This window comes from Staurois parvus, unplaced genomic scaffold, assembly GCF_062004578.1.
Source record: "Staurois parvus isolate SC_StPar_1 unplaced genomic scaffold, SC_StPar_1.0 ptg000066l, whole genome shotgun sequence".
Classification (NCBI taxonomy): Eukaryota; Metazoa; Chordata; class Amphibia; order Anura; family Ranidae; genus Staurois; species Staurois parvus.
Window position 1 is genome coordinate 9,658,759 of NW_028317862.1, and position 26,268 is coordinate 9,685,026.

Consider the following 26,268-nt stretch of genomic DNA (forward strand, 5'->3'; position numbering starts at 1 on the left):
CAGAGAATAATCTCCTTAAAACTTGACTTTGTCAATGGTAGCCTACTTGCCAGTTGTCTACTCACAGAATGCAGGGAATAGGGCCACAACATGGTTCTCCATCTAACAAAGCTTGTGGGATTGCTCCAGCACTGATGCTGAGCTCTTTTTTCTCCCTTGATGATTGACATAGGCCATGTCCATGGCGGGGTTTAGCAAAAGCCTTATGAGATGAAAAAATCAGACCAATGCAAAAGACACAATTCGAGTGCTTGTAGTTCCATGACTTTGAGCAGTAACCAAGATTCCTCCTAGGACCACAGCCCCAACCTAGACAGCTGTCTTTTCATCCATCCACCACCATTAAGGCTGGCATCCACAATTACAATCTTTCAGTTGAGAGGTAAAAAAAACTTCCCAGCCAATAACAATTTAAAGCTAAGCCAACACACTAGGGAAACTTGTCAGCTTACTCTGATACTGTATGTCTGTCTAGCCACGAAAGGGTCTTGTCCCATTTTGATAGAATCCCCCTCTGAAGAATCTACATGTGATGTTGGGTATATGGCACTGCTTCAAACAAAGAAACCTGAGTTTTGGAAACCTGCATTTAAGTGCTATTTGAGCCCATTTTCAAGGCGTCAAAAGGTTAAAACAGACACAAATATTTTGGAACTTCTCTGGCAGAAGAAATACTTTGGCCTGATACATATCCAGATTTAGGCCCGGATATTCCAGGAGAGCAGATAGGAGTCAGTAGCTTTCAGTGCAGGAAAAAAATCCGCCTGTAGTAGGAGGTCATCCAGATAACCCACAAAAGGAGATCCTGGGCTCTCTAAGCATGCCCTGAACAAAAAGTAAGAGATCGTTGTTGGAGAGACTAAGTGAACATTCTTGATGCCAATGGATGTCAAAGTCCCCTTGGTGTAGTGATGTCACCACCGTACGAATGGCTTCCATCTTGAATTTACTGGAATTTTGCAAAGGCATGGAAAGCCTTGAAGTCCAGCCCTGGATAAATTATGTATTTCTTGGTCACCATAAAAAGGCTCGCATTAAAAACCTCTAAACCTGGCTGAATAAGGAAACAAAGCGATCACGTCCTGTTGATATAAACTCTCAACATCCAGTCAAAGGTCATGCAAATGAGACACAGGTTGAGATTGGAATAATTGTAACCTGAAACAATTTGCTTGCAAAATCTATTGTCTGAGATATAGGAAATCCAGGTATCTGAAAGCATGCTACCAAAATAGGCGGAAATCAGAGAAAAGGAACCTGTCAAGCAGATACAAATGGAATTCTATTTTGTAGCCCAAAAAGATTGGCTCACACACCTAATTGTCCAGGACATGAGAAATCTAGGTATATTAAAACAGACAACAGAAATAGGTGGAACTGGAGAAAAAGAACCTGTAGGGTGGATAGAAATGAAACTCTGTTTTGTAGCCCAAAACAAGTAGCTCATAAACCCAGTTATCGTCTCAGATAAATGAGAAATCCAAGGATCTGAAAACAAGCAAAGTTTCTCCCCCACCTTGAGTTGGCAGGTAGGGGCAACCCTTCATGTGGAGGAAGACTTATTTATAGGCTTGCCTGACTTACTTTGCAAAATATGCTTTGAACTGCCAGAGGAGAAGGGTTTGGAGAACTTGAAATGCATGACAGGGGTAACCTGGGGGTGGAAAAGCCATGTGTGAGCTGAAAAGGGAAAACCATGTTTATGGTGGGGTTCTTTTCTATTCTTCAGCTTAGGTATAAAAGTGGTCATGCCTCTGGTGAGATTTTTGATTAGATCATTCGGAGTTAGTCCATTGATCAACACATGAGCCAAAGGAATCTGCCTGGAGATCAAAGGGATCAGGAAGAGGTTAATGCGAGGATCTATGGCATCCATCCGGTAGGAGGTTGGGAGGGCGGAGCCTGACGATGGCGGCGGCGGCGGAGAGCTCGTGCTAGGAGCTCTAGCAACGAGCCTTCCCTGACCGACCCCCCCTATTTTCGGCCTCAATTCCCCCCAGCGGTGTGAAGCCCTAGATGGCGGAAACATACCTCGGGCGGGTGGGCTTACCTTGATGGGCAGCGGTGCGCGGTTGGAGGAGCCGGAGAGCAGTGGAGAGAGACTGGGACGCTGAGCCTGGTTGCCGGGAGACGAGGAGGCGCGGCCGGGACACGTGACCAGCCTCGGTGCATCCCTGGGAAGCAGGGACGCTGGCCGAAGGCTGACAGGAGGAAGGGGAGTCGGATGAAAGTGGAAGCCGGCTGCCTCCTCGATGTGACTGGGAGACGCTCACTGCTGCCTATACCCCCCCTGGCTGGCTGTCCGTGCCTGGGCGACCCAGGAATCCCAGGAAACCCATCCTGCCTCCCTGGGACGGATCCTAAGGAGTGAGAGAGGAAAGGGGAGAAAGGAGAGAAAGAAAGAAGAAAGAAAAGGGAAAGAAAAATAATACAGCATCGGAAACCCTGAGGAATCCCCCCCCCCCAGGACTGAGCAGTGATGGCCCTCCGCATAAGCATGGAACCACCGTCCTGAGAAGGGAAGGGTGAGTGAGAGCTACTGGGGGCTTATTGTGTTGGGGACCCCTGAGTGACATAGGAGACCAGGTGGTGAAAGAGGGGAGGAGAGGATTCCCAGGGGTTGGAAGAGAAGAAGAGAGGAGGCCCAGGTGTCCTAGGAAAATAAAACATAAAAAATCGCAAGTGTGCCTAGTCCAGCAATTATAAAGGAGAAGTATAATCCCATCTTGAGGATACAGAAAGAAAAAATTAATAAAAGAAATTTACAGAGGATATGAAGAATAAAGGTCCCAAGGCAGCAGGGCCCAAAGGGTCTCAAACAGGAACAATAAAGAAATTCACATCATATGGAAATAGTACGTCAGAAAGGGCCCAGGGCGCAAGCACAAAAGGGGAAATGGACACTAGTTCAGGTAATAGTCCGAGATTATCATTGGGCATGAATAGCAGCTGCAGCCAACAAATAGAGGATGGCCCGGGAAAAAGAGAATCAGATGGGGAACTACAAGCACCAAATAAGAATGAGATGATAGAAATGTTTCAGAATTTGGAAAAAATTATAAAACATGAAATGACAGCTATTCGAAATGACCTAGGGCACTTGCTATTAAGAATAGAAGAAACAGAGGAGAAAGTTAAAATCCAAGCCCAAAACATTGACAATTTAAGGAAAAAAATAAATCAATTGGAAAACACCCAGAAAAAATTGACCTATAGGATGGAAGTCCAAGAAGATAAAGAAAGAAGGTGTAACCTTAGGGTACGAGGAATTCCAGAGTCTGCAAAAGGCGAAACACTATATGAACTAGTGAAAAAAATCTTGAACTCCATAAGAGATAGACCTGAAACAGACGGGATCAAATTAGATGGAGTGTTTAGAATAGGAATGCTTAAACAGGCTACTGAGAAGGAAAGACCGAGAGATATAATTGTCCAGTTCCAAAAATTCGGGGTCAAAGATGAGATTTGGAAGAAGACCAAGGGAAGATCATTAATTAAGTATGGAGATTTGACTATTCAAATTTATGCGGACTTAACAGTAAAGACCCTATGGAGAAGGAGATCCCTGAGACCCCTGTTGGAGCAAATGAGGAAACAGAATGTGCAGTATAGATGGGGTATCTCAGCATCTCTAGTTGGCTGGAAAAATGGGGTCACAGCCTATTTGAGATTTCCGGAGGAACTAAGAGACTTTTGTGAGAGACTGGATTTGCAAAGAATGGAGATAGCGGGGTGGGAAGAAGAAGAAGAAGATAAAGGAGATATAGATGTTTCAAGAAAAGGGGACTGGCAGCGGGTCGGGGGGAAGGGGAGGAAGACTTTGGGGTTGGGGAGGGAAAGGAGGGAGAATTAAGTAGAAATTGTGTTTTTTTTTTGTTTTTTTTTCCCACTTCCATCTCTCGCCCCTGGTCTCTCCCTTCCGGATGTCGAGGTCCTTTAGAACGCTCTGGTGAAGGGAGGGAAGTAAAGATTCTTCTTGAGCCTGGAGGATAGAGAGAGGAGATTTTGGGGGGGTCGGAGGAGAGGCAAGCCGTCCATGGGCGGAGCTTACGCCCTAAATTTTAAATCAAAGGTGGAAACAGATCCACAAATGATTTGTAGGCAGTTTATAGGCCTAAAATCGGGTAGGGGAAAAAAAAGAGAGGGGGGGAGGGATGGGGGGTGGGAGATGGGTGTCGGGTGGGAGGATGAGGGGGGAGGGGAGGTGGGGCTAAAATACTGCACGATAGAAGGGCTTAATAGGAAGAGGTATATTAGAAGAGAGATAGACAGATTAAAGAAGGATGGAAGAAATACAGGTTATAACATATAATGTGAACGGGTTGAACTGTCCTGGGAAAAGATTTAAGTTGTTTAAAGAGTTACACCATAGGGCAACGTCAGTGGTATTTTTACAGGAAACACATTTTGAGATAAAGTCAAATGTGAAATTAAAATCTAAATATTATCCAACATGGTACTACGCTGACTCCCCAATTAAAAGAGCAAAAGGAGTGGCAATAGGGTTGGCAAAGAACATGAGATTTGAACTGGAGGATAGAAGAACTGATCCGGAGGGGAGATTCCTGTTTTTGAAAGGTAAATTACAGGGAATCGAGTGTACATTAGCCAATATATATTGCCCCAACAAAAAGCCGGAGAACTATTTGAAGGGCCTGTTGAAAAAACTGATGGACTTTAAAAAAGGGCGTTTGATAGTAGCAGGAGACTTAAATCTCTGTATGGATCCCCAAAAGGATGCAACCTCCCCTGTGCGGAGAGAGGGGGGTGGGTCTCTGAGAGCTTTGAAGAAAGCGATTCACGAGTACCAACTGGTGGACACTTGGAGAATAATGCATATGAGAGACAGAGACTACACCTTCTTCTCTAAGGCACATGAGATATATTCGAGGTTGGATTATATTTTAATAGATCATCAACTCATAGAGTTATTGGTTAAAATAGAAATAGAGATGAGTACATTCTCGGACCATGCCCCTGTCACAATGAAAATGGGATGGGGAAGACGGTGGACGGGAGGTTTAGGATGGAGGTTAAATGAGGCCCTTCTTATGGATGAGGACATAGCACAGAAGATTGGGGAAGAGATCAAGTTATATTTTAAGGAGAATGAGACAGAGGAAGTATCGACAGCTACAGTATGGGAAAGCCACAAGGCATATATAAGAGGTATCCTGATTGCGATGGGAGCAAGGAAGAAAAGAGAAAGAAGAGAGAGGGTTAGCGGGCTCCTAAAAGACATCCTGGATTTAGAGCAGATACAAAAGAAGAAAATAACAAGAGAAATAGGACAGAAATTAATGGATAAAAAAGATGAATTAGAGAGATTGATGGACGAAGAGAGGAGAAGGGTATATAATAAAGTACTAAATGAAAGATATAGATGGGGCGACAGACCAGGAAAATACTTAATGAGAGCTCTGAATAAAAAGAAAAATATAAATTATATAGAAAGGATAAAAAACTCTAAAGGAGAGTTGGTTTATTCAACCAAAGAGATTATTAAAGTGTTCACGGAATACTATAGAAAACTGTATAATATCAGTCCCCATGGCTCTTCAAAGGAAAATGTAAAGGATATTAACGAAAAAAGGATGATATATTTAAAAAATGCAGGATTACCAAAGTTAAGTGAAACACAATTGAACGCCTTGGACGCGGAAATTTCCCAGGATGAAATAAAAGTAGCATTAAGAAGTACAGGGGGTGGAAAAAGTCCAGGACCGGATGGGTATAGAGTTAAGTACTATAAAAAATATAGTGAAATATTGTTACCTAAGCTGAAGAAGTATATGAACGACCTGGGAGGAGGGATGGAGGGGAGAAGAGAATCTCTTCAGACCCATGTTGTACTCATTCAAAAGGAGAGAAAAGACCCTTCCCAGTGTTCTAGCTATAGACCAATTTCATTATTGAACACCGATACTAAGTTGTACGCAAAGGTTTTAGCAAATAGGCTGAAAGATCTAATGCCTGAATGGATTCACGGAGATCAGGTGGGCTTTGTCCCAGGGAGAGAGGGTAGAGACAACGGGTTGAGAACACTGATGCTCATTCAGAAAAGTAGAAAAGGGAAGGCCCCGACGGTACTATTGTCGATTGATGCCGAAAAGGCGTTCGATAGAGTGGACTGGGGCTTCATGATGGACAACTTAGAAGTGTTGGGGATTGGAGAGAGAATGCGTGAGTGGATAGGTAAATTATATAGGGAGCCCACCGCAATTATCACGGTAAATGGGGAGAGGTCGGAATCCATTGGAATGTCCAATGTAACAAGACAGGGCTGCCCACTGTCCCCCTTGCTGTTTGTTCTGTCATTGGAACCCCTGTTGTCTACGATAAGGAATAGTGGAGCGGTAAAGGGAATCCAGATAGAAAATACAGAGCATAAAGTAGCGGCCTTTGCGGACGACTTATTGTTTTATGTAGACAACCCTCGAATAACATTACCAAATATAATGAAGATCTTGAAGGAATATGGCGATCTATCAAATTTAAAAATTAATCCAACAAAAACAGAGATCTTGAACATCAGCGTACCAAAGAGTGAAAAGGAAAAGCTACAAAAAGAGTTCCCCTTTACATGGAGAGAAAAAGATTTAAAATATCTAGGAATAAAACTTGCTATCTCATATAAACAACTGTATAGATTAAACTATATTTCTTTGATAAATGAGATTAAGGAAGAATTAAAAATATTAGAAGGTGGAAACCCATCATGGATAGGACGTATAAACCTAGTTAAAATGGTAATCATACCTAAAATACTGTATAGATTCCAAATGGTCCCAATTAAACTGCCAGAGGTGTTTTTTAAGATAATGAAAAAAATGTTAATAAGATATATCTGGAGGAACAAAAAATCAAGAATATCATATGAAATATTGAGTAGAACTAAAGAGAAAGGGGGAATGGGACTAACTGATGTCAAGAGATACTATAAAGCAGTAATTTTAGCAAGAATTTATGATTGGACATTCAACCACAAGGGGAAGAGTTGGGTAAAAATTGAAAACAAATTGAGTGGGATTAGTTTGAGTAAGATGATATGGGTTCCAGCACATCTTAGAAGAGTTAAAGAAAGCACAAGTATTTACACTTTAAATGTTTTAAGGGTATGGGATAATTTACACAAAAGTAGGAAATGGGAATTCAATTCTATATTAATGCCTCTTGTAAATTCTGATTATTTCCCCCCAGGAAAGGATGAGATATCTGGTAGATGGTTTAAAAGGGAAGATATCCAACTGAGAGATGTACTGGTAGAGGGGGAATTGAGACCATTTAAAGAATTAAAAGAGAAGAAGGGAGAAAGTTTTATTGGAATAGACGAGTGGAAATATCATCAGTTAAAATGCTTTATTGGAAAACTACCAAAACCCCTGAGATTAAAAAAGGATTGGAATATGTTTGAAAGGTTGTTGGAAACACGTAGAGATGGGAAACACGGAATTGCCAAAGTTTATAGAATACTCACAGAATTAGACACAGACACAATTTAATTTTTATAACGAAATGGGAAAGAGATATGGAGGTGGTGTTAGACGAGGACCAACAGAACAAGATATATAGATTGATACACGAGAATGTTAGTATGAGAGATGTGGAGATGAACTATAAATGTTTGACACGATGGCATATCACACCGAGTATTGAGCACAAGATGAGGGGGGAGAATTCTAAAATGTGTTGGAGAGGTTGTGGGGAGGAGAGCACGGTGTTTCACATTTGGTGGCAATGTCCGAAAATTCAGGCTTTCTGGAAGATAATAGTTAACTCAATAGAAATAATAACTGGAAATGACATAGGGTTAGACCCAACGATATGTCTCCTACATAGTGTTGGGATCACAGTAAATAAATATAAAGAATCAGGCGTATGGTACTATTTAAATGCTGCAAAGGGGTTGATACCCAAGTTCTGGCAAAAATCAGAGGTGCCGAAGGAGGAAGACTGGATCAACAGAGTAAATCAGATAAGTAGAATGGAAAAATCTTACTATATGCAGGAAGATAGGATGGAAATATACTATACAAGATGGGAAAAATGGGAAAGAGTATAGAAAACTATAAATTAAGAAACTATTGGGCCTCGAGAGAGTATAGAACGTGCAAAGGGGAGGGAGGGGGAAGGGGGGTGGGAAAGGGCTGGGAGGGGAGGGAAAGAAAAGATTTATTAGAAGGGGCAAGGTAGAAATGTATGGAATATTTATATGTATTGTTATCTCTTCTTATGGATTTTTTTTTGTAAAAAATGAAAAACTAATAAATATTTAAATTAAAAAAAAAAAAGCAAGAGGTTAATGCATCATCTACATATGTCAGAACCTGGACAAATTGGTCAATCGACTCAATATAAACTGCTCCAAGTCTGGCATAAAAATTTTGCTGCCAAAAAGGAAAACAAGTAACCTCCTGCACTCAGAAACCCAGATCAGGAAAATTTGGGCAAATCTTCATTAGCATGATTGATCCACCAAATATGGGCAATGCTGTGCAGCTCTTTTCAAAGGCTGGGGAAGCCCAAAATGATACTACAAAGTAAGAGCAAAAGAAGGCACACCAACCTTGCACATTACCTCAGCGTCCAATGAGGACCAGAGTCCTGTGCGAGTCCCGGATGAATTTCGAAGGGAGATCCCTTCTTCCTCAGAGCCAGTTTAACAAGGTGTAAAATCCTCCCTTATATACCAAATTGAAGCTTATAAGCTCCTCCCACTTATGGGTTGGTGTAATTAGTGGGGAGGGGTGTTACATATCACATGCTTGAACCATAAAAAATAAATTGATTTTTGCTCTATTGCACATAATAAAAATACATAATTAAAAATACATCAAAATACATGAAAGAGAGAAGTAAGACAAATTATATATCATTATGATGTGTTAATGCATGTCACATAGGTAGCAGGGGGCGATGGAAGCCAAGATGAATGGACCGATAGTTGATTCTGGCAAGAGACAGAATGCATTCAAGTGTATAATGTCGATATAATAGACTGGAATCCCAAAAAGGATGTCAATATGCCTGTGGAACGCACGCTAATGCAAGGAAGCGTAAGAGCAGCTCCGCTTTGCGTTTCAGCCACAACTGCTGGTTTGGACGTACGTTACTTCCGTTTTTTGTGTCAATCAACAAAGAAGCACTACTACAACTTGTTCAAACTTACTAGAATAGATGGTCGATAGTGTCAGTCATTTGTTTTATACATGAAAACCAGGCTGGCATTCATAAATACAGAATATGCAAAAATAATTAAATATGTAAATCACCTATATAATGTATGTGTTAAGCCACCTGTACACCACAATAAAACACATGAATAAATGGACGGATACCATCATCCATTGGATTCACATAAATACAAATAAAATATATAAATATACATATATATATATATAAAAAATGAATAAAAAATAAATAGTAAGTGGAGACACATACGTGTAATTCTACACACTACACATTCTATTCCAAATCAAAACATGAAGAAAAATATATCAAATTTGTGCTGTTCCTCTAAAAAAATTGAAGAAAAGTGAATATTAGACTGTTCAAAAAAAAGAGCAGTGTTTGTATTCTTCTTTACAAACTCAAACATTCACTATATAAACTGAAAAATGTTTGAAAATTTTGCTTTCCTTTGAATCACTTAATTAATATTTACTTGTATAAGCACTGAGAATTGCTGTACATCTTTGTTGCATGGAGTCAACCAACTTCTGGCACTTGTGAACAGGTATTCCAGCCCAGGATGATTGGACTATATTCCACAGTTCTCCATTTCTTGGTTTTGCCTCAGAAACTGCATTTTTGATGTCACCCCACAAGTTTTCTATTGGATTAAGATCCGGGGATTGGGCTGGCCACTCCATAACGTCAATCTTGTTGGTCTGGAACCAAGATGTTGCACGTTTACTGGTGTGTTTGGGGTCGTTGTCTTGTTGGAACACCCATTTCAAGGGCATTTCCTCTTCAGCATAAGGCAGCATGACCTCTTCAAGTATTCTGATGTATTCAAACTGATCCATGATCCCTGGTATGCGATAAATAGGCCCAACACCGTAGTATGAGAAACATCCCCATATCATGATGCTTGCGCAACCATGCTTCACTGTCTTCACAGTGTACTGTGGCTTGAATTCAGTGTTTGGGGGTCGTCTGACAAACTGTCTCTGGCCACTAGACCCAAAAAGAACAATCTTACTTTCATCAGTCCACAAAATGTTGCGCCATTTCTCTTTAGGCCAGTCAATGTGCTCTTTGGCAAATTGTAACCTCTTCAGCACGTCTTTTTTTCAACAGTGGGACTTTGCGGGGGTTTCTTGCAGATAGCTTGGCTTCACATAGGCGTCTTCTAATTGTAACAGTACTCACAGGTAACTTTAGACCTTCTTTGATCTTCCTGGAGCTGATTGTTGGCTGAGTCCTTGCCATTTTGTCTATTCTTCTATCCATTCAAATGGTAGTTTTTCACTTTCTTCCACGTCTTTCAGGTTTTGGTTGCCATTTTAAAGCATTTGCGATCATTTTAGCTGAGCAGCCTATCATTTTCTGCACTTCTTTATATGTTTATCCCTCTCCAATCAACTTTTTAATCAAGGTACGCCGTTCTTCTGAACAATGTCTGGAACGACCCATTTTCCTCAGAATTTCAGAGAGAAATGCACTGTTACTAGCATGTACAACATTTGCTGCGTTCCTTAAATAAGGGCAATAATTGCCACCTGTTTTTCAAAGAATGAATGACCTCACTAATAGAACTCCACATGTCATGACTGTTGGGTCTGTTGGATTTCTATTACACCTGCTAGTAAATTATTTGCCATGTAGAAATATCAATTATGCCAAAACAGTGATTGATCAAGTTAGTGGTGCCTGACTGCTATTATTTTGAACACAACTGTTATTACAGGTAAGTGATGTGAGTGCAATATAGGGGAAAGCATTTGTTTTTAAACATCAGCTGTAAGTCTAGGAAGCTATAACAAAGAAATAGTGATTGATCAGGTTAGTGGTGCCTGACTGCTATTATTTTGAACACAGCTGTCTGTATATGTATATACATACATACAGTAAGTGATAGTGTGTGTGAGTGTGTGTTTTATTTATATGGCATGGGACTAATATGAGGCAAGCCATCTTGAGAAATGAATCCCAGTGGATATACTTTTTGGATACTCTAGCTCCCAGGGGCCTCAATATCGAGATGGATGTCAATTGTTTTATTATTAATTTTTACTAATTATTATATTATATATTTTATATTTATATTTAGTTGGTTTTAACACACACTGATAAAGATATTTGATATTTGGTGTGCACTGAGCTCAGTGCGTGGGAATATAAGCAATTTATACCAGCAGGAGGCCCCTTTATATTTTTGACATTGCATATGTTTAATGTTTAGTGGGTGTCTCTGTAGGATTATCATTATGTGTATGGGCAACACAATTTGATGTGTAATACATCGGAATTTGCTAGGCATAGTTGTCAATTTTCTTGTGGATTTCCCAGTTTGTTCAATGCAGAGGTTCAGATATTGATTTGTACATTAGAGAGAGCACCAAGATGGTGGAGTACTAACCTCTGGTTTTCAGAGCCTTCTGGTTTCCTGTTGAGGGTACCAAGATGGCCGATATACATCCGGCCAGACAACTCACAGACTAGGTGCAGGAAGCGAAGTCTACCATATAAATGCATTTACCCATCACCACGGATCTATGCCTCTGAGGACGCCCAGTGGGAGGGGCGAAACGCGTCAGTTACTGATCGTGGTGATGCTAGCTTAGGAGCTCTGAGGATTACTAGCAACCTATTGCTGGATAGTTGGAGATTCATGCCTATTGTATCTGGAAACATTTGAGTGCAATACCAGTGTGTCTGCTTTTAATTAATAAACAGAATTACACTATTTTGGATGCCTTTTTCTATTCTTTACATGCATATACCTATACCGGCTTCATACCTGAACCACAGAGGGTGACAAGCATTAGAAAACCAGGACGACTACAAATTCCAACATGACTTCCTATGCCCCACCGAAAGCCTGAATGATTCTTACTTCACCATAAGAGTCCATTATAGTTGGTGAGTTAGGAGGCACACAAGCGGGGAACACAGAGCACTTATCACCTTTTGGATGTGAAAGGAATTTTTGCACCTGTTGATCTCACATTGAGGACTTTATTTCACAATTGATCATGTGTTTTTATTGTTTAAGCATGGTTTTCATGTTATTTAAGTAATATTGAGGCAGCGCTCCTGTTATTTTGTGTATTATGTTTATAAGGTTGTACCTTTATAGGAGCAGCAGTCCATCATTGTTCAATATTGAGTGTGCACCACTGATTGGTGTGTCCTAAGCGCAAGTGATTACTATTTAACAAAGGATTACTAAAATGTAAAAATTTCCTTGATGAAGATCTTAGAAGCACTTGGATAAATGAACTTAGGAAATGCAACAGAATATGGCTAAACCTCATTTTCCAACAGAGAGAGAAAAATCTTGCTCATAACAGATCAGATATTTACTATTTACAGAAAGAATTAGGTTCTTATACTGATGTCACTACTTTTAATGGGACACTAAGATATAGATATGGATATAGAGGTGTAGGCGAAATGTGCTTATGTGTGCAGTATGTGGGAGTTATATAGCCCTGATGGTTCCTATGAGATGTCCTTAGCTGGGGCAGTTCATTCATGTCTGATGGGACAGTAGGAGAACTAGAAGGTCTACTTCCTCTGGAGGTGACACAATCACATGGACTGCAGGCAACTACAGGAAAGCTCAGCGATATGGTTGCCGGTTTAATGTGCACTTGTTTTTGTCTGATGGAATATTTTACAATAATGATCCAAGATGAAGTCAGACTTTACTGAACATATCACTGCAGACACAAGTCCATGAGCTGAAGAAGGAGTATGCCAGAACAGAATGCAAAAGGCAAATAACATATGCAGTCAGGTCTCAAAATAATCATGATGCAATACGAAAAATGGCATGCATTCCCCCATGTTCCAACCGAGGAGCCACGGAGAGGGTGAGGAGGTAGCGGAGGGGGTGGGGGAGGGGAAAAGGAGGTGGAAGACAGGAAACACAGGGCGGGAAGGGGTAGGGGAGGAAGGGAAGAGATGGGGAGGGAGGAAGTTGAAATACTAAGGGGGAAATGGCAGGAGAGATATCCAAGGCTCAATCAGGTTCTAGATCAGCTTCCCAGGAATGTATCCAGGCCATCCATATCTTATCAAATGTCCTAGGACAATTGCGACAAGCATAGGTAAGTTTGTACAAGGGTAGCACTGTATTAATAGTTGCACACCAAGACTCAGAAGTCAGAGGCATAAAGGTTTTCCATTTAAGGAGGGGAACAGGAAGCGGAGGCTACAGTTCACACAGGCTCACCAACATTGAACAATAGAAGATTGGAAAAACGTTGCCTGGTCTGATGAGTCTCGATTTCCATAGAGATGGTTGTGCATGAAAATCCCAGTAGTTCAGCAATTTTTGAAATAGACCAGCCCATCTGGTACCAACAACCATACCACGTTAAAGTCACATAAATCCCCATTTCTTCCCCATTCTGATTCTCAGTTTTAACTTCAGCAAGTCGTCTTCACCACATCTAGATGCCTAAATGCATTGAGCTGCTTCCATGTGATTGGCTGATTAGCAATTTGTGTTACCAAGCAATTGAACAGGTGTACCTAATAAAGTGGCCAGTGAGTTTAGAATTCTACAGGAAGGCCATCAGGGCCAGGGGTTCTACCAGCTTGAAGGGACAAAAGAGCCTTTTGAACATCCTTAACTGTAATCGGATTATCTAGCCTGCTACTATAAGTAGGGGTTAGGTGGGGGAGGTCCACCGCAGCCAAATAAGCAGCCAGTTCAGCATCTGTATGTGTTGCCTTGGAGCTGTAAAGAGAGTGATAGTATGAAGCAAAGCATTCATTAATCAAGACTGTATCTGTAATGATGCCACCCGTTGAAGACCGGATCCTAGCAATAGTGGCGAGGGTAAGCTGTTCTCTGGCCAGCCAAGCAAGCATTTTACTTTTTTTCTATCCGTACTCAAAGATATGTTGAGGCTGATGTAGCATTGCTTTTTTAGTAGAGGACATGTGTAGGAGCATCACTTCACTAAGGGCCTCCTGCCAAATTCAGTAGGCCGAGGTGTCCTGAGACTGGGTATAAGCCCGCTCCAGGTGCATAGCCTTATGTTCCTCCTGATCAAGAGAAGCCTGGGAATCACAGCATACCTGCTTGACTATGTTTTGATAATTACCCCTTGTGACAACCTTAAAAGTATCCCAGACTGTGCCTGGAGGTGCATCATTGTGAATCCAAAATTCACCCAGGTAGAGGTGGTAGGCCATGTCCACTCTAGTATCTGAGACCCAAAAGAGGGATATCAGCCAAAGATTTTCTGAAGGGGCAACATTAGGGGTCAGTTGGAGTAGAAGGGGGCATGGTCTTATATACCTTGGAAGAGAATGGAAACATCAATCCAGGAAAGAGCAGTAGCCCCTGGCAGAACCTGATCAAACCGGGAGAAGGACTTGTTAGAGGCTGAGTGACAGGTTTATGCATCGGAGGAGGGATTCTTCCAAAGCCATACATCGTTAAAATTGTACGTATCAGCACAAGATTGAAATTCTCCTAAGGTTGACCCGTCAGGGTGCACCCTATCCATCCCCAGATCCATAACCCTACTAAAATCCTGCAATAGGTGTACATTATCCTTCTGATACTTAAGCAATTTAGTTGTAATTGCAGTAAGAAAGCAGATGGAGGCCGGAGGGGGCAAATATAATCCCACTAATACCACCTCCATATTGTAAATGTAGGCAGGCAGGATAATATAGCGACCATCCAATTCTAGGTAGCACTAGGTCCCGTAGCCTGAAAGGGAGTGATTTTGTGGCCTAGGACACTGACACCCCTGGAATAATTTGAATATATCGAGTGATAGTGGTGTTCTACCCAGGACTTTTTAAGGTTGAGGACTTTACTGCCCACTAAATGAGTATCTTGGAGAATACATATGTGGGGATGATATTTTTTTCTGGAATTGAAAGACCAGGGAACATAGGACCGGTGCATTCAAGCCCAGGGTGTTCAAGAAGACTAGATTACATTAAGCGGGAAAAATAACAGGGCCCAGCGCCATGCCTATGCACCCTATGGTCACCCAAAAAACAAGACACACAGTACACAATAAAGGAAAAATGTTCTTTGAAACAAAGTGATCAGAGTAATTGCAACTGTGCTAGAATCTATGCATTTATACTAAAAAACTTTTCTCGAAAGGAAGAATAAACAGTCCCCCATCCCCCACTCTGCCTGCCCCCAGAGGAAACTGGAAGAGGTCTGGATCCCAACCTGAAACATGGTATAACTTACAAAATGAGGGCATAATGTGCAACTAGCGTGGAAGTCAACAGTGGTCCAAGGAAAAAAGGGAATCTCCTATGTCTGCGTAAAAGAAAAGTAGGTGCAGGGCACCCTGACGAAGGCGGGGGTACAAAATTGAACAGGTGAATGAGCGGGCAGTCAATCATCAAGGTAACAAATATTAAAATAGGGTGCTGCAGGTCAGCCATGATAATCCGTAACTGCAACGAATGGAGACATCCAGGGAGGCATCCATACGTAGGCACCTATTTGGGGAAGGTAAGAAGGTCCCCAGGGAATGGAAGGATCTCAAAGCTTTTCTAGGTGGTATAAAAACAGAGTAGAAGTGTATGAAGCATTGGCACTGCTGATCTCAATGAAAGACCCACTTGGCCCAAGGGTCATCCATGGAGTTCTCGTATAGGAGCGCAACAATACCAGGAAGAACAAAGCAAGGTCAGCCACCTGACCAAAGAGAACAAATTTCTCAGGTAGGAAAAAGAGAAAACATTACAGGCTACTTGCGTGAGGTTTACAGCCTTCAGGAGAAGTCCCAATCCTGTTCGGCTCAGAACTGGGAAGAGCATGATGTATTTCACCTCCTTCTCTCTCATCTTGGCTTGGACAGCTTCAAAAGATTTGTGGAGGCTGTCATGCACCGCCTGGTGGCGTCTCTAGCAGCCCACAGCACGGGGTTCCTCAGGGTGCAGGGTCTAAGTCCCAATCTGCTTGTTCACCAAGGCCCCTGATGGTGGGGATGGACTTGGAGCAGACTGAGACCAGGTCGCGACCCCTGAGTCCGTCCGGCAATGGTAGAGAGCGCTGTCAGGGGTGTGCGGGAAATGGAACCTGACGTTAAGAGGCTGGCTGGCAAGCCTGGTAACAGGGACAGATCCATGTGGGATGGATGGATCGTCAGGGTAACGTAAGGCATAGTCAGGCAGGCCAGGTCAGCAACGTGCGGGCAACGAGGTACCGGAGGAGCAGGCAGAGAATGGTCAGGGTCACAAGCCGGGTTCAGCAACTAACGGGCAATGCGGTACAGAGGATCAGGCAGAAGGATGGTCAGGTAAGCCAGGGGTCAAGCAGGAGACAATCAGCAGGGTCAGGAACAATGCAGAGGTCGGCAACAGAAGCTTCACAGGATCAGATAACAGGAACAGAACAATAAAGACCAAACAGCAATTGACATACCTCCTGTCCCGTTTAAATAGCGCGGCCTGCGCTGTCATTGGTGCCAGGCGCATGTCCGCGATTGCGTATGCACAGCCGTCGCGATCGCCCAGGTCCCGCTGCTCGCTGGCTAGAGTGTATCGGTGTTCTGCGCATGCGCCGCCCGGCACATCGCGGCAGAGCCACCGATCCCTGACAGAGGCATTGTGCTTCAACCAAATAGTCAGGTAAAATCATCAACTAGGAGTTGCAGTAGAGAAGGTTGCTATCAGCCCGAGCTGCTCGCAGGTCCAGGTTGTGGTCCCTGAAGTGAAGGAGCTTGAAGATGAATGTGAGCGGGGACACCCAAGGGGGGCCCGGTGCAGGTGGCATACGGTGGGCCCATTCAACCGAGACAAAGCAGGGGAAGCATGCACCAGGTAGGAGCTGGGTGAGCAGCTGTTCAGCAAACTTGGTGGGTTCTGTACCTTCAACACCTTTTGGGAGGCCTAGGATACGTAGATTGTTCCGCCCATTCCTGTTCTCCATATCCTCTGCAGGGGCCTTGAGGAGGCGCAACTTAATTTTCTGGGTATGGAGGGCAGCCACAAGGTCCCTCTGGTGATCTTCCACATCCGAGACCTGGAGCTCAACCGTTCACAAAAAGAATCCAGATCCCACCTGATGAGCTTGAAATCCGTCTGGACACAATCAATTTTCCTCGTGAGGGTTGTCTAGCAGGCTGTGATAGCCACCATTAGGGCCGTGCAGTCCATGGGTGCAGGCTGAGAAGAAGGCTGAGGCTCTGTTTGCGTGGCCACGCTGGAGAAATGGTGGCCGTCCGCAGGAAGTGTTACTAAATGCAAAATCCTGCATTCACTATATCTGGTCTCCCAAAGTACACACAACATTGAAATGCAATTATTTTAGTAAATATAAACTGCTAAAGTAAATATAAACTGCTAAATAAGGCTGCATAACCCCTGACCCTCTTCTGGACAGTGCCGATTGGCTCTGTGCTGATAATCAAATGTACCCTCCCAAAGGAAAATAATAAATATCTACAGTTGTGTCCAAAATTATTCAACCCCCAATGCTGTAAAGGGGTTTAGGGACTATAGTGTACATTTGGAATTGTATTCAGAATCAAATCCTACAAGGACGTTGTAACTACCCAAATGCAACTAAAATGACATCAATTGTTTATGTAATACAGTAGTAAATGGTTCTTATGTGGTTTCTTCATTGCCACAATTATTCAACCCCTTAAAGACTACCACTCTGAAGAACAGAGGTTCATACAGGTGCTTTCCATCAGGTATTGAAAACACCTGTGGATGTCACCGAGCAGCAATCAAGCATAATAAGCACCAATTAGGCAGCTTTAAAATGACTGTGATACTCAGCTCCTTATAGACATTTACTGGTGTGGTTACAAACATGGTGAAGGCAAGAGAATGGTCCAGGAAGACAAGAGAAGAGGTGATTTCTCTTCACAGGAAGGGCAATGGCTATAAGAAGATTGCAAAGATGTTAAACATACCAAGAGACACCTTAGGAAGCATCATTCGCAAATTCAAGGCAAAGGGCACTGTTGAAACGCTACCTGGTCGTGGCAGAAAGAAGATGCTGACTTCGACTGCTGTGCGCTACCTGAAGCGTAGAGTGGAGAGAAGTCCCCGTGTGACTGCTGAGGAACTGAGAAAAGATTTGTCAGATGTGGGTACAGAAGTTTCAGCCCAGACAATAAGACGCACACTGCGTAATGAAGGCCTCCGTGCCAGAACTCCCAGGCGTACCCCCTTGCTGTCTCCAAAGAATAAGAAGAGTCGACTGCAGTATGCCAAAAGCCATGTGGACAAACCACAAAAGTTGTGGGATAGTGTTCTGTGGACTGATGAAACAAAATTAGAACTGTTTGGGCCCATGGATCAACGCTATGTTTGGAGGAGGAAGAACAAGGCCTATGATGAAAAGAACACCTTGCCTACTGTGAAGCATGGTGGAGGGTCAATCATGCTTTGGGGCTGTTTTGCTTCTGCAGGTACAGGGAAGCTTCAGCGTGTGCAAGGTACCATGAATTCTCTTCAGTACCAGGAGATATTGGATGGAAACGTGATGCAGTCCGTCACACACCTGAGGCTTGGGAGACGTTGGACCTTTCAACAGGACAATGATCCCAAGCATACCTCCAAGTCCACTAGAGCATGGTTGCAGAGGAAAGGCTGGAACATTTTGGAGTGGCCATCGCAGTCACCAGACTTAAATCCGATTGAGAACCTCTGGTGGGACTTAAAGAAAGCAGTTGCAGTGCGCAAGCCTAAGAATGTGACTGAACTGGAGGCCTTTGCCCATGAAGAATGGGCGAAGATACCCGTAGATCGCTGCAAGACACTTGTGTCAAGCTATGCTTCACGTTTAAAAGCTGTTATAACTGTAAAAGGATGCTGTACTAAGTACTAAGATTGAATGTCACTTGGGGGTTGAATAAAACTGATAATGCTGTGAGCACAGAAAAGACATTTGTGGTTATTTCATTATAACTGTTATGTTATATTTGTCTGACCTACAAGTGCCTCTTTAATGTAAATGTAAGCAAGATGACTGAATGATCAAAAGCAATGTCAAACTGGCCAAAACACTCAATTTCAGTGGGGGTTGAATAATTTTGGACACAACTGTATATGTCGATACACACTAAACTGAGCATGTGCAGAGTGACTCCTAGAGCTCTGTATTATCAGTAGATGGATTGTAGACAGCAGAATGGGAAGATCAGAGAAGACAGGATCAAACAGTCTTTTTACACAAAGCAGAGGATTAACCCTTTAGGTTCCACAGTGAGTATAACAATCACGCTTTACTGAATATGCAGACTGATTTTACTGTTGATCAGGAAATGTTTTTAAATTGAATCTGCCACAGTCCCCTAATATTTCTAAAAGTCAAATGTACAAGCAGGCAGTACTAATCAACTTCTCTTCAGTACACGGGGGGGGGGGGGGGTACCCTAAATTTAGGCACAAATGATAACTTTGGCTTTTACATCTTCAGTTCTGGTGTCAGTCTTGCCTCCTGCTATCTCACTAGCCACCATTGGGTCTCAGCAGCCAATAAATATACTCAAATAGGAGAATGGAATGATGTGGACACGAGGCACAAATGTACGGGCTTCAAAAACATTTGGCCTTCTTTGATTATAGTCTGACACAATTTTATAGATGGTCATCGTTCATGCATTTGCGGATACTTCAAAGCATACCAGGAGTGCAATAAAACAGGAATACCAAGTTGCCTTTGCAAGTATTCCAAGTATATTGTCCCATTTAGAAACTCGCATTAGAGGGCACATAAAGGGCTTATTCCTGTCAGCTGTAAAAAGGCTAAAACTATCTATTAATGCTTTTTAATTTAAAAATATACACAAAATAAGAAATCAATAAATACATACATCATCCAAGGCTTTTGATTGTATGTAATTGAAATAAGGAAATTCTTTGAATATAGCCCTGAATTGTTTAGCTTCAATATTAAAGAAATTGAATATTTACTTTTGTAAAAAAAAAAAAATAATATATTAAATAATACAGTGTCCAGCAAACTTGTCTTGTGACATAAATGAAGAACACACAGTCTGTGAGATATACATTTATCTGCTAGATACCTCATTCTGGGGTTCTACAGTCAGGTCCATAAATATTGGGACATCGGCACAATTCTAACATTTTTGGCTCTATACACCACCACAATGGATTTGAAATGAAATAAACAAGATGTGCTTTAACTGCAGACTGTCAGCTTTAATTTGAGGGTATTTACATCCAAATCAGGTGAACGGTGTAGGAATTACAACAGTTTGCATATGTGCCTCCCACTTTTTAAGGGACCAAAAGTAATGGGACAATTGGCTTCTCAGCTGGTCCATGGCCAGGTGTGTGTTATTCCCTCATTATCCCAATTACAATGAGCAGATATAAGGTCCAGAGTTCATTTCAAGTGTGCTATTTGCATTTGGAATCTGTTGCTGTCAACTCTCAAGATGAGATCCAAAGAGCTGTCACTATCAGTGAACCAAGCCATCATTAGGCTGAAAAAACAAAACAAACCCATCAGAGAGATAGCAAAAACATTAGGCGTAGCCAAAACAACTGTTTGGAACATTCTTAAAAAGAAGGAACGCACCGGTGAGCTCAGCAACACCAAAAGACCCGGAAGACCACAGAAAACAACTGTGGTGGATAACCAAAGAATTCTTTTCCTGGTGAAGAAAACACCCTTCACAACAGTTGGCCAGATCAAGAACACTCTCCAGGAGGTAGGTGTATGTGTGTCAAAGTCAACAATCAAGAGAAGACTTCACCAGAGTGAATACAGAGGGTTCACCACAAGATGTAAACCATTGGTAAGCATCAAAAACAGGAAGGCCAGATTAGAGTTTGCCAAACAACATCTAAAAAAGCCTTCACAGTTCTGGAACAACATCCTATGGACAGATGAGACCGAGATCAACTTGTACCAGAGTGATGGGAAGAGAAGAGTATGGAGAAGGAAAGGAACTGCTCATGATCCTAAGCATACCACCTCATCAGTGAAGCATGGTGGTGGTAGTGTCATGGCGTGGGCATGTATGGCTGCCAATGAAACTGGTTCTCTTGTATTTATTGATGATGTGACTGCTGACAAAAGCAGCAGGATGAATTCTGAAGTGTTTCGGGCAATATTATCTGCTCATATTCAGCCAAATGCTTCACAACTCATTGGACGCCGCTTCACAGTGCAGATGGACAATGACCCAAAGCATACTGCAAAAGCAACCAAAGAGTTTTTTAAGGGAAAGAAGTGGAATGTTATGCAATGGCCAAGTCAATCACCTGACCTGAATCCGATTGAGCATGCATTTCACTTGCTGAAGACAAAACTGAAGGGAAAATGCCCCAAGAACAAGCAGGAACTGAAGACAGTTGCAGTAGAGGCCTGGCAGAGCATCACCAGGGATGAAACCCAGCGTCTGGTGATGTCTATGCGTTCCACACTTCAGGCTGTAATTGACTGCATAGGATTTGCAACCAAGTATTAAAAAGTGAAAGTTTGATTTATGATTATTATTTTGTCCCATTACTTTTGGTCCCTTAACAAGTGGGAGGCACGTATGCAAACTGTTGTAATTTCTACACCGTTCACCTGATTTGGATGTAAATACCCTCAAATTAAAGCTGACAGTCTGCAGTTAAAGCACATCTTGTTCGTTTCATTTCAAATCCATTGTGGTGGAGTATAGAGCCAAAAATGTTAGAATTGTGTTGATGTCCCAATATTTATGGACCTGACTGTATGTAATGTAAATATAATCTTCACAAAACAAAACTAAAAACTCAATTTAATACCACAACACTATAAAGCAAAACTACAATTTTTAAACAAAGGTCTTATATCTAGTTTTCTGAGGGAAAAAACTAGTTAGACTTACCGGTAACTCATTTTCTCAGTTTTCTAGGACAGCCTATGAGATGTAGAGCTCCTTCCTTCGGGACAGGAAACACATTAGCCCGAAACCTTAAAAGGTAGTCCTTCAGGCCTCCCCTGCAGTATTCCCAAGAACCGTAGGAAAGCACTAGAAAACAAAAAGACATAAGTATAATAATATATCAAAATAACAGAAAAAACTAGGGTGGGAATTCCGCCTGTCCTGGAAGACTCCCAGAAAATGAGTTACCAGTATGTCTAACTCTGTTTTTCTTGAATGGTGTTCCAGGACAGCCTCTGAGATGACCAGCAAGAACTTACCCCCTAGGGAGGGACTACTGCCTGGAGGACAGAAGCCTGATCCATTTGACAGCAGGTCCAGGTGATATTTTTTCACAAAAGTAGAATAGCTGGCAGCCTTACAAATCTGTTTTGGTGAGGCACCAGCTCTCTATGCCCATGAAGCAGACAAGGCTCTAGCTAAGTGTGCATTGGCAAAGGGCAGCAGAATATTTAATAGGTTACAAGATTCTGTAATAGCCAATCTAATCCACCTAGCAATGGAGAATTTGGATGCACTGTAACCTTTATGTGCACCCGAAAAAAGTACAAAGAATCAGACTTGAATTCTTTGGAAACATTAGGATAAGACAAATGGCTCCTTCTAACATCTAGCAAACTAAACTTCTTCACCTTACTTTAAGAGGGGTGCATACAGTTTCAGAATCTTGTTCCATGGCTGAGCCACATCTTCTTCAAAGGAAACCTTCTCTTAAGCCTGCCTGAGGAAAAAAAGGTTCTTTCAAGCCTAATAGTATCCACCAAGGAACTATAAACTGGAAAAACTCTATACTTTTTAGCATTCAATCCCTGGTACATGAGGTCATGCTTGGACAACTGTACCCTCTTTTCCTCCATCTCTGAAGTGTCATAAATCATCTTAGGAGGGTTGTCCACATCATCCAGGGACAATCTGTACCTAGTCCCCCTGGAGGAGTCACCTTCCCCCTCTTCTTCTAAATTCAAGTCTGCCTGAAAGGAGGCATGCGACCTGATATTCTTCTGGATCCTCCAGCCCTCCCTTCTGCCTGAGTGCCTCAAACAAAGCCAACATGCTGGAAGCTCGGGTTAGGGGTACAGGAGGACTTTGCATCTTATCTATCACGGACTTAAAAAACTGGAAGGTAGATGCAATCTCATTTTTAACAAAAGTGAGACTCTTAAGACATGGTGTCACGGATTCATCCTTAACCAGGCTATTGACACAACTAGGGTATAAAGGCTTTTCCCAAGATGAGACCAACTTTCTGGTTTTAGGTTAAAGTCCAAGACAGACAAAAAAAACTCCAAATTCCTAGGCTCCTCTCCAACTAGAACACCACCGTGCCGGGGGACAAAAATAGGAATGTGCCCCACTATCACCTTTGACTACTGTCTATAGCCTCAATGGACCGGGGAAGCACCAGAGAGGATGCAATGTTATCCATTAGCATTCTGGTAGTGTAAAAAAGAAAGGAGAAAACCTTTGCAACTGTATAGGATACAATCTAATGTTAATTTCTGTGAAAATAGCTGCAGTTTGTATAATGTACTGACATTATCAGAAAACTGCTCTCCTAAAACTCACAATCTAATAACAGCTAAAACAAATGGACACTATTCTGTACTCCCGCTACTGGATCGCTCTTCTGCCTTTGATACAGCCCTCCTCAAAAAAAAAAAAACTCTACTTCACTGATCTCCATGACTGTGCTCTCCACTGGTTCTCTTCCTACCTGTCTCACAGCACTTTCAGCATCAATTACAATTTCACTTCCGCCTCTCCCTTTCTCCATTAGGGTCCCCCAAGGTTCTGTTCTTGAACCTCTTCTATTCTCCATCTACACCTCCTCCCTGGGTCAGTTGATAGCCTCCCATGGCTTCGAATACCATTTCTATGCTGACGATACCCAAATCTACCTCTCTACTACACAGTCACTCCATCAGTCTCCACATGCATCACTAATCTACTAACAGACATATTAGCCTATTAGCCTGGATGTCACATGACTTCCTCAAATTCAATCTATCCAAAACCAACCTCACAATATTTCCTCCCCCACGTGCCCCTTCCCCTGACTTCTCTGTCAAGATTGAAGGCATAACTACCAACCCATCCACACATGCCAAGGTGCTAGGTATTATCCAATCACTGTTCAAAGCTTGCCGCCTCAACCTACACAACATCAACAAAATATGCCCCTTTCTAACCAAAGACACCACAAAGCTCCTAACCCATTCCTTTATCATCTCTCGCCTTGACTACTGCAACTCCCTTCTCACTGGATTACCTTTACATAGGCTATCCCTTCTTCAGTCCATCTTGAATGCTGCCGCTAGACTCATCCACCTTACCAACCGTTAAGTGTCTACTACTCCTCTCTGCCAATTCCTCCACTGTCTTCTACTCTCCCAACGAATTCAATTCAAAATACTAACAACTTACAAAGTTCCACCCACAACTCAGCTCCCAGCTGCATCACTATCGTAGCCTCAAAATAGAAACCAAATCGTTCTTTGTTCCTCCCAAGACCTCCTGCTCTCTAGCTCCCTTGTCCCCTACTCCCATGCTCACCTCCAGGACTTCTCCACAGTCTCCTCCATCCTATGGAATTCCCTACCATAATCTGTCCAAATGTCTCCTACTCTGTCAACATTTAGGCGATCCCTGAAATCCCATCTCTTCAGACAAGCCTTTTGTCAGGGATGCCGGTATGACCAGAAGTGTGTGGACTGACACAGGGAAATGCAGGCTTCAGATATAGTAAATAATATCATTTATTATGACTAACAATACAAACGCAGTGCAAAACTAAACAAACACAGTGCAAACAAACTGAACCAAACCTCCAACAGATAACAAACATACAATACAAGAGTAGTCAGGCAGGCCGGGTCGGTAGCAAACGGGCAAACGGAGTACCAGGAGCAGGCGGGAGAGTGGCCAGGACTAGCCGAGGTCAGTACAGGCAGAGTTCAAGCAGAGTCAGGACAGAAGTAACAGGATCAGGAAACCAGGGCCAAGCAAACAGTACAACAAGGCACTGACTGCAGGTCTGGCCATCCCTTAAATACACCACCTGCAATCAGCCCCAGGTGGTGGCTAATTGCCGGAGTGAGCCTCTGGTTGTTGAGAGCACCCGCTGGCCAGTCCTGGTACTGCAACCCACAAGGCAGGTGAGTCCCACCACTACTGGCGAGTCCATTCCTGACACCTTTCCTGCCTCCACCTAATATCTGTATTTTATTTTTTTTCATCAGCTTATCCCCCGCAGTTATTACCTTTTGTATCAACTGACCCTCCCTTTTAGATTGTAAGCTCTAAGGAGCAGGGCCCTCTGTTTAATACTGTATTTGATTCTATTGTAATTGTACCATCTACCCTCACGTTGTAAAGTGCTGGGCAAACTGTTGGTGCTGTATAAATCCTGTATAATATTAATAATAAAAACACTTATCTTAAAGCCGCCTACAAAATCTATACCCAAAAAAAGAAATAACCAATAAAAGTGCAACAAAAACAGTCTGGAAAAACTTAAATAATTCAAATCTGTGCTGGAAATAATTCTTCGAAGTGCCAGCTCTTAAGAAAAAGTGTCAGTGCTTTAAAAGATCCTTTTATAAAAAAGTGTCACACTCGTCACCATTACCCTTTCACTGTGTACCAAATAATGTCCTTGCCCAATGGGTCCACACTCCCCACATGGAGATGACCACCCTAGCTTATACCAAGTAGGTCTATAAAGCTTTTTCCACAGCGCTGCTGTGCAGGCAATATTCCTATAATTGCATCCTTTGTATCAAGGGTCCACAATGCACTCATATGCAGGGAACAATTCAAACAGAATGGCAACTCATAGCGCATACAAATGATTAAAATTCTCAATTATAAAAGGGTTAAAAACACTCAGAGTCTTTAGTGCCCCTCCCGGCCCCCCGGTATCATTTGCCGATTATAATGTATAGTTCGTCACCGATCCGATTACAAGAGCTAGCTTGCGTGTGTTTCAGTCCGTAGAAGCAGCTGTCCAACCAAGTTGGGCCAAGTGAGTTTATGTCCCTACGCGTACGTATGGAATGCATGTAGCCGCTTGCCGCCCGAGCGGCACTGAGACCAGAATCACTGTCTCTGGTACCCGCTGGTGATGTCACTGTGCCAGTAGACTACCCCTGCAGCTTCTGGAACCACCTTCGAGTGCAGCCGCTCTGCCTACAGGAAG

General features: G+C 42.5%; 1 protein-coding gene across 1 annotated transcript in view; it reads right to left on the minus strand.

Moving 5' to 3' along the window:
* HFM1 (helicase for meiosis 1) overlaps positions 1–26,268 on the minus strand; it is a 271,262-nt gene that overhangs the window by 214,918 nt on the left and 30,076 nt on the right. The window contains exon 7 of the mRNA XM_089668958.1: positions 19,998–20,068. Coding sequence (XP_089525084.1) covers positions 19,998–20,068 — 71 coding nt within the window. The remainder of the gene's footprint in view (positions 1–19,997; positions 20,069–26,268) is intronic.